Here is a 9,717-nt window from a genome sequence, read left to right as displayed (position 1 = left end):
GATATATGGCATGGGTGAGGTAATGGACTGTTCTATGGTGCGACCTCGAGTTGATGGGCCAACCACAACCACCAGCACTGATGTTTTGAATATTAGAGAACGAATCGCAATACTTAATAGGAAAGATAAACAACGTGCCGCTAAATATAGAGAGCTTGAAGACCACTACCAAAGGAAGAAAAGATAGTGGCAACATACTGTTGAATCTTTGCGTGAAGATCTCAACACCAGTAACTCACAAATGGATCAATTTAGTCATCAACTCAGCAGCTTGTTTGAGTATGTGAGGGCCCAGGGTCCTAATAGTTCTGGATCAGTGTCCCCCCACCTCCTCCTTTTACTTTTCCATGCTCCCAGAAAAGCACACTTCCATGTAGAAAACTGCCACCTATTCTGCATCCACCAGGACATCTACAGAGTTCTCAAAGGGAGGATGATTCTGACGATCTTGATGACTCAGATGATTATTTAAACGAGTATGAGTAGGGTTATTTACTTTGCTTTGAATATTTTATATTATTAGTGAATTGTAATTTAAACGAATATAAGTCTGTGTTTAGTTATTTTTCTTGTCTTGAATCTTTATGTTACATGATTATTTATTATTTTGATAAGTTTGTAAACTCATTATCTAATATTTAATATAAATATTATTTTTATATTTAAAAGTTTATTTGTCTTATTATCTAATATTTTATATAAATTTTATTTCTATATTTAAAAGTTTATTTACATTAATTGTCTACTATTTTTCAAATAGAAAAAGTAATTAAAAAATATGGTTATTAAAATCGACAGTAATGTTGTCGCTTGTTAAATTTAAAATAGACAAAAAAAAAACAAAATATAGACAATGAACTTATTGGTATTTTAATAATTAAATCGATGGCTATTTTGTCAATTTTAATAAATCAAATATCGACAGAAACATTTAAGTGTGTTTGGTTGGTCATTCATTTTATAAGAAAAAAAAAGAACTATTTTTTAATCATAAAAAAGTTACATTTTTATAAAACTTTAAGCATATTTGTATTGAAAAATAAAAGAATAAGGCACACATGCTCACGAAAAATATATAAAATCAAAAGAAATGTATTGAATATATTTATTGCGTGTACTTTATAAAATGATTACATATATATTTATATTTCTTTATTTAATATCTAAATTTTAACACATCCTAAATAATAAATACTTTAAAATAAAATTAAATATAGACAATTCTTTAAATAGTGGTTTCTATCGATTCTTAAATTCTAACCATGAAATTTATTTTTAACAATTTGGACACATTTGATTTAAAAAGTATTTTTAATAGAAAAAACTAAAAAGTACTTTTATTTTAAACTAACAAAAAATACATGATATATTTGTATTGACCTGGTCGCATTCCTATCTGCGCACTACTCTTAGAATTGACTTATGGGCTCTACCAGTACTTTGGACCGCAAAACAAAAATAAATAACAAATCCAACGAACATGTTGCTCATATGCGGATTTCTTCAAACTGGTATATACCGTATATACTCTTTCAGTTTCTCTAATCGCACAGCATCATCATAATAAACTTGAAAGTTGAAAAATGTATCTGGTGGAGAGCAAGGGAGGAGCCATAGTGTGCATGCTTGTGTCGCTGTTGTTCTTGGGGACATGGCCAGCTGTCATGACACTTTTGGAAAGAAGAGGCCGACTTCCTCAGCACACCTATCTTGATTACACCTTCACCAATCTCTTGGCTGCTGTTATCATTGCTTTCACTTTTGGTGAGATTGGACCCAGCAAACCCAATGAACCTAACTTCTTATCTCAGCTTTCTCAGGTTTGTGTATATATTTTTTCAAGAATTTCTTTTTTTTAAAGAGCGTGCATTTTACATAATTCTTTTATTGAAAAAAAGTTCTTAATTCTTCGTTAAAATGCATTCTTTAGCATATTTTTTATTATAAAATTGTTTTTTAATTCTTATTTTTCTTAAAATTTAAAATTTAAGAGTTAAGATAAGAAATCTTTTTAAAAGTTAGTTGATATAATTTTTTTTTAGTTGAGTTCGTTAGGTTTAATTTGTTAATGGGGTTATAGGATTTGAAAAACGGCATAGATCAGAACAGTGCATATCGTGAGTTTATCCATTTTATTAACATTTTTTTAGGGAGAAATAATACGAAAAAACAAAGAAGAAGTAATACTCATTATTTGTTTTAGCAATATCTATGTATATCACTTACCAACATCAGCCATGTTTATATATATAATGTGAAAACTATATATAGACAATAAAAATTTTAAGAATTAAATTGGGACTTAACATATGATTTTGAAAATTAAATAGACTATTATCTCAAAAAAAAGGAAAGAATTAAATAGACTATTATCTAAAAAAAAAATAGGAAAAATGAAAGAGAATAAGAGAAAAAAAAAGTGTGTAAACTAATTTTTATAGATTGATCATCAATAGTATTATTTATTTATTTATTTGTTTATTTTCATTAGATCATCAATAATATTATATCACGAGAGATTGCAAGAATACAAATTTCCCGAATTCCGTGAATCTGTCTTAATAAAAGTCGGAGGAAAGTGACGCACAATAAGTAAAAGTTTGACCAGGTTGAGTATATGAATTATTAATTAATTCCTTTTTCCCTAATTTTCAATAGCTTATATATATAAATATTTCTTGAACTCATCCATTCAATAAATCAGGAAAATGAACCTTTCTCTATACACGTACGGGATTTAGTTTAAAATTAGTCGAAGGAGAAGAGGACTGGATTTGTGCATGTGAAGTGTAAACTGTAAACTGGTTACGTGGTTCACCGAATCAAATTTAGAGTCTTTTTTCTTTGAAATTTAGATTTTAATTTCGATCTAGATCTAGATCTGAATCCAAATTCAAATTGTTTAAATAGTTTGGATTAAAAAATCAAACTATAAAATTAATTTAATTTGATTTAAATTTTTTATTTAAATTTAATTTTTTTAATAATTTAGTTTGGATTTAGGTCTAATTCGGATAAATAGGTTAATTAAATTCTTTATAAAAAAATAGTTTAACTAATAAATAATTATATTAAAAATAATTTATAAATAAATTATTTTATATTTAAATTTTTAATTCTAAAAGTATTTATTTAAAAGAAATGTGATAAAAAAAATTTTGTATTATAAGAAAAGTCATTTTTTAATTTTTTTATAAATTTTTAAATAATTTTTTAAAAATTTATAATTTAATTTTAAAAATTATACTAGACATTAATATTATTATTTTTTATAAATAAAAAATTTTAAAAAATTACTTTTTAAAATTTTTCGAACAGACTTTTAATTTAAAATCTAAAATTTGAAACTTTTTTTTCACACCCCTAGGCATACCGTGTATAGGGGGTGTACCAATACGGCAATACCGAACCAGACGAAAACTTCCGAAGACGTTTTATAGTTTACGGCACATAATAGCGGCTACAATCATGGTCAACTATTCGTATTATATAAATCACTGTGGTTATAAACTCCTTTTCATTTCTATTCATAGTTGATAGTTCCTCATGTTTTATAAATGCATTTTGTATATTTAATGTCGTTTTTTCAAGTACTGCAAGTTAATTTATTTTCTCTGTTATTAGATAAAATGTGAGATTAAATGAGTGGATTTAAAATATAAGAAAAGATTAATAAAATGAAAAATCTATATATTATCAAGAGAAGTTGGTTCATTTAGATTTAATTGACTGTTATTACACATTGCCATATGAGTTGGGTCCCATTCTTGACTTTTCCTATTGACTATACATCTATGAAAATATCGTCGCAAGCGTTTATTTATTTAATTACAACTGAGATGAATATTTCCCATGTAAACCAAAATATTCGAAATTATTATGATGGATTTATTTGATAATTTATTGAGCTTCATAATCATACTCAATTTATTGATAACTTATTATGATTTTGTTAAATGGACAATGATTTTTATGAACAATACGAATAATAAATTTTAAAATTGGTTCAATAAAATAAAAATATTTTATCCGAAATTATTCCTTAAATCCTAATTTTTACTATCCTAATTTTAACCATCTTATTCCTATCCCCTTTTGACCCCTGAGATGTAGCCACACTCCGGAACCATACCGCCGGCGCTGAAACTCAACCTCTGGCAAGTCTGCTGCAAGTTGAGCATCTGGCTGTAGAATTGGCAATGGATAGGGTAGGGTAAGATTCAGAATCTATCTTAATCCTATCTGCGGGTTGAAAGTTTTTTTAAAATTCGACTCTATTCTATTCGCGGGTTGAGAATTTCTCAACCCTAACCCTATTCACAAAACAATAAAAAATTTTAAACAAATATAAAATTCAACCATTCCAAATTTCATACATATTAATAAAATAAAAATAAAAAATTAAGTTCAAATTAAAATTAAAAACAATAAAATCTTAAAGAAATCTAACATAAAATTACAAATAATATGATTATCAACTAGTTTAGTGGTTATTTCAAGTTTTTATAAGAGGAAGATTGTGGGTTCTGTTCCGTGCGAGAAGAAGCTTCCGAGGTGAGGTCGGCTACTAGCTCCACTTGTGATTCGGAAGTATTCTCTTCGGGACTTGGAAACCTCGGCGTGGAACCTGCAAAAAGGACTCCGACGCCCAAGTTAGCACTCAATAACGTAAACACTAACAAGAGAGAGTAAAAATGAGAGATAAGCAGGATTTTGTGGTGGTGTATTGCTTTCTTAGCGAGTATGTATGTGATGTGGCCTCCCCTAGACGAGGTTATCTCGTCTGTTTAAATAGATTGAGTAGCAGTGGACGTTTAAGTAACGGCCCGACTTTTTGGGTTTGTTATTGAGAATCAACGTGTTCGGTTAAGTGCGAGATTCTTGGTGCGCATGATGAGGTTGACTTGTTTTCAGGTGTGTGTTTGTTAGCCGAGGATATCGGTGAGGTACAGGTTCAATACTCACTTTCTTCCCTATATACATAATTTATATATATATTATATATAGGGGTGCGGATAGGATAGGGTAGAATATACCCTGAACCCGTACCTACCCTACGTGCAGACAAACTCGCACCGTACCTCCAATTGCAAGCTTCACGTGCGTCCCCTCACGCTGCTCATGCGCTGTTGCCCTCATCCCGCATCCTTCCCTCACACCACCGTCGAACACCGCTCGTAACGGAAGACCTCTCGCTCGCCATTGCCGCACCGCCCAGCTTCCGCACGCGGTGTTGCAATTGAATGCACCGACGACAACGTTGAATGCTGCCCTCATCCTGCATCCTTGCGGTGGAAGATAAGAACCCCTATTTGTTGCTGATTTCCTATTTTGTTACCATGTTGGTTTATATATTTTTTGAATTTGGGTTTGGTCTGTCCAGCCATTTTTGTTAATTGACACGGATGTTTGACGGGCTTTGGATGTTCGATTTTCACTTCAGCTGGATGATTATTTTACCTAATGACTATGGATGTTCGATTTTTATTTTTTATAAGATGGATGATTATTTTACCACGTATGCCGATGGTTGTTTTACTTTCAATAATTTAATGATCGTTTCAGTGTGTTTGTTTGGTTGGCGACTGGACAGCAATAGGCTGCGGGGGAAGCTGCATGGGCGGTGGCAGTAGAGTAGCGCGAAGGAGGTTGTTCAGGGCTTGTGTGACGTGATTAGATGTTTGTGGAGAGGTTGGACGGCGTCGGCTGAGGGCTGGGAAAAGTGAAGCAGTGGTTGGATTATTCTATAAACCGAAGTTTGCGAATAGATGAAGGAGATTAGCGTGATAATGGATGTAACTGATTTGGTTTAATTTAAAATCTTTATTTTTTTAAATTTCAAAATTTAAAATAATTAATAATTATTTAATAAAAAAATTTATTCTGTTTTCCTTTTTTATTTCATTGTTCCCATTGTCAACCTCCCTCTACTTTTCCAACTTATTATTATGGCAATCGAAATTGACTGATATAATATTGTTTTCATGTATTACTCCAATCATTTGGACGAAACTCATAATAATGAAAATGGATTAACTGAAAATTTTCTTAATTTGTCAAAAACTTTGTATTACATGCTTAGATAGCAACATTTTCTTCCTAGCTTGAACTAATATTATCTCAAACTGGTTTTCGATGAAAGGATAACTGGCCTTCTGTTCTGTTTGCCATGGCCGGCGGGGTGGTCCTTAGCGTCGGAAACCTGTCAACGCAGTACGCTTGGGCTTTCGTCGGTCTATCAGTTGTAGAAGTAATCACATCAAGCCTAACTGTTGTTATAGGTAACACACAGATGCAGTTTCCAATTATCTATTATAGTTTATTTTAGAATGCACTGAATAACATTGTTACAAATCTAAATGTATTATGTATGTTTAATATTATCTTTAGTGGAATTACTCGTACTTGAGTTTAACCAACCTTTTATTTAAAACATGGTGGTGTTATAGGGACAACCTTGAATTACTTCTTGGATAACAAAATCAACAGAGCAGAGATTCTTTTTCCAGGAGTTGGTTGCTTCCTGATTGCAGTTTGTTTAGGTTCCGCAGTACATTCATCAAATACTGCTGATAATAAGACCAAGCTAGACAGTTTTTCAAGTCATTACAAAGATGCACCTCTGTATGTGTGTTCGTGTTTGTTGATAACTTATTGATATTCTTAAACTTCTATCTAATTATCCAATTCTTCCAATAATAATAATAATAATAATAATAATAATAATAATAATAATAAAACACTCTTTAAATTAGCTTTTTGAATATTTTAATTTCAATATACTTTGTGCACACAAAAAAATTAGCCATTGAATCAGTTATTATGTATTTATCACAAAAAATATATATTGTTTAAATCATGTTTAATTTATATTTTGTATTTTAATATCTATTTTATAATGGTGATTAATTTGATGGTTGATTTCTCTGCATACATGTTTCTTGGTTTCAGAGTAACGTATTGCTGATATTATCAACATTTTATTTTTCAGGGGCCATAGTTTACCCACCGCGAAAGAAACAAGAGGTAACTATAGGATTTATTTTTTTCCCCTAGTGTTTGAGACTTTTAATCGGATAAAATGATTTTTCATTCATTATACATATAGTAGATTTAAAGGATTCAGAGAATGGAACTATTCCTGCCAACAAAGCCAAGGCAGGAACTGCAGCTTTTCTTATTGAACTCGAGGAAAGAAGATCCATTAAGGTGAGAACTTGTTTTTCATTTTCTTTTCTACTTTTTTTTTCTCTTTCCAAATATATCCTCTTACTATAGGCAAGTTCGAAAGGAAAATGGTTGTGTTAAATCATTGAATTATGCAATTCAATTTTCAGAGATCTTCTCCGTTATATTGTAGCATCCGTGGAAGTGGCGGGAAAGAAAGTGAGCTCTTAACTAACTCCTCACGAGAGGTCTAATACAAGAACAATAACGTTTGGCAATTAAAAAATAATCCTAAAAATCTAAAATTATTTGATTTAGTATTTATGAATTACCACTAGCATTTGTATAATCTTAAATGTAACCAATATATAATTTTAAATATTATTTATATAAAATTATAGATATTCATTTAAATAAAGTAACTTTAATCATTATCTCTTTAGTATTACCGAAGCAAGCATATGTGAAAACAGGTAGATTCTTAATATTTGTATTATTCCTTGCACATGTTTGCAGGTGTTTGGAAAGAGCACTTTTGTTGGGTTAGCAATAACTTTCTTTGCCGGTGTTTGCTTCTCGCTGTTCTCGCCGGCATTCAACTTGGCGACAAATGACCAGTGGCATACCTTAAAGAAAGGGGTTCCCCATTTGACAGTTTATACGGCATTCTTTTACTTCTCTGCATCTTGTTTTGTTCTGGCCATAATTCTAAATCTTACCTTCCTTTACCACCCTGTCCTAAACTTACCAAAGTCGTCGCTTAAGGCATATTTGAGAGACTGGGATGGAAGAGGTTGGGCACTTTTAGCTGGCCTACTTTGTGGATTTGGAAATGGACTTCAGTTTATGGGAGGTCAAGCTGCAGGATATGCAGCTGCAGATGCTGTTCAGGTAAATTTCTTATACCTTTTTATACTCAAGTAAAAAATTGCCAACAAAAGTTTTTAGATTTTAGATAAACACTTTATTGTTATATATTATTATTAAAGTTTAGAGTCTAGAGTTTAGTATTTAAAAATTTAGTATTTTTTTTAGTCAAGTGTGGGTTAAAAATGATAAATTTTATTGGTGATATAAAATTGTTTAAATAAAAAAAAACTAAATATTAGTTTTTTTTTTAATGTAGCCTATTAAAATTATTAGATGGTAAATCTAAGATTTAGTTAAAAAAAGATATAACAAATAAATAATTAAATTAAACATCTTATCATCATGAATAAGTATTAATATATATATATATATTAGTTAATTTAAATAAAAAATTTATTAAATAATAGTTGAATTATATTTCAAATATAAATAGAATAATAATTAAAATATACGTTAAAAATAAGTCATTAATTATTATGGTGTTGGTGTTAAAATTATAAATAATTTTTCAAAAAATAATTATATTAAATAATAACTGATTTATAATTAATATACAAGAATAAAATTTGAAAAGGAAATACCTCAATTTAATATTAATCTAAATTTTACATTAAAATATATGAAACAATGTGTATTCTTATTTTAGATTTATTTGTCGAATTTTTGAAAAAGAGTTAAGTGTTTAATTATTATTTAAGATTTTATTTGCATTGCCATATCATATTTGAACTCTAGTAATTTTATGCCCCACAATTATTTTTCATTGGGATAAAAATGGAACATTAAATGTCTCAAGTTATTAGTGGAACATTTTAGATAAACCTAATACATCATAGAAGATAATTGTAACCAAAATAGTAGAGACAACACAATTACACAACTTAATGAAGTAACTAATTAATATACGTATTTGAATCAGTATCTTATCAGTTATACACGTATAAATCATTTTAACTGAAGATGCATTATTATATGTTGATGATGATACAGGCACTTCCACTTGTTAGTACCTTTTGGGGTGTAGTTTTGTTCGGAGAGTATCGAAAATCATCAAGAAGAACATATGCATTGCTTTGCAGCATGTTACTTATGTTTATTGTAGCTGTTGGTGTACTAATGGCATCATCTGGCCATCGAAAATGACAATCCAACTAAGGAGAAAGATGTTTATAATAATGATTGAAACATTGAAATGATTGTTTGGTGGTTATTAAATATGGCGCCAAGGTTAAAGATGTAAATTACAGTGTCAAAGCATCGTTGTTTTATATTTAAGAGTAAAGTATCGTTTTTGTCCCAAACGTTTGGGGTAAGTCTTATTTGCGTCCCTAACGTTTAAATCGTCCTATTTGTATCCTTAACATTTATAAAAGTGATTCAATGTTATCCTACTATCAATTATACTAACAAATCAGATTATATTTTTCAATTATTCTCACTTGAATGTATTCATTCTTAATTATGTCTCACTTGGATGTGTTCAATTTTAATATTATACCCACTATTTGTGTTTAGATTCAATTATGTCCCTAGAAAAGTAAATTATGTAAATGTTATAGGAATTAGTTTCAACATTTGATAAGCTATTTTTCGGAGTAGATCATCGATTCTATCCCAGACATTTGTATTCTAACTTAAAAAGAGATTTTTAAAACTCAAACTAAAGCGTTCACGATGTGT

At 29.7% G+C, this 9,717-nt stretch overlaps 1 protein-coding gene across 2 annotated transcripts; it reads left to right on the top strand.

Moving 5' to 3' along the window:
* The first annotated feature begins 1,483 nt into the window (after positions 1-1,483).
* On the top strand, positions 1,484-9,466 carry LOC107643575 (ureide permease 1-like). 2 transcript variants are annotated; one of them, XM_088489105.1, is made up of 7 exons: positions 1,484-1,820; positions 6,143-6,281; positions 6,450-6,624; positions 6,992-7,026; positions 7,112-7,209; positions 7,684-8,058; positions 9,028-9,466. In XM_088489105.1, exons 1-7 carry the CDS (start codon positions 1,584-1,586, stop codon positions 9,178-9,180), a joined length of 1,212 nt encoding a protein of 403 aa, XP_088345231.1. In that variant the 5' UTR covers positions 1,484-1,583; the 3' UTR covers positions 9,181-9,466. The 2 variants fall into 2 exon arrangements, with proteins under 2 accessions (XP_088345231.1, XP_088345230.1); XM_088489104.1 differs by having other exon boundaries at positions 7,109-7,209.
* The last annotated feature ends 251 nt before the right edge of the window (positions 9,467-9,717 follow it).

Source organism: Arachis ipaensis, chromosome B5, assembly GCF_059453495.1.
Source record: "Arachis ipaensis isolate K30076 ecotype BB chromosome B5, ASM5945349v1, whole genome shotgun sequence".
Lineage (NCBI taxonomy): Eukaryota > Viridiplantae > Streptophyta > Magnoliopsida > Fabales > Fabaceae > Arachis > Arachis ipaensis.
This window is presented reverse-complemented; position numbering and strand designations above follow the sequence as displayed.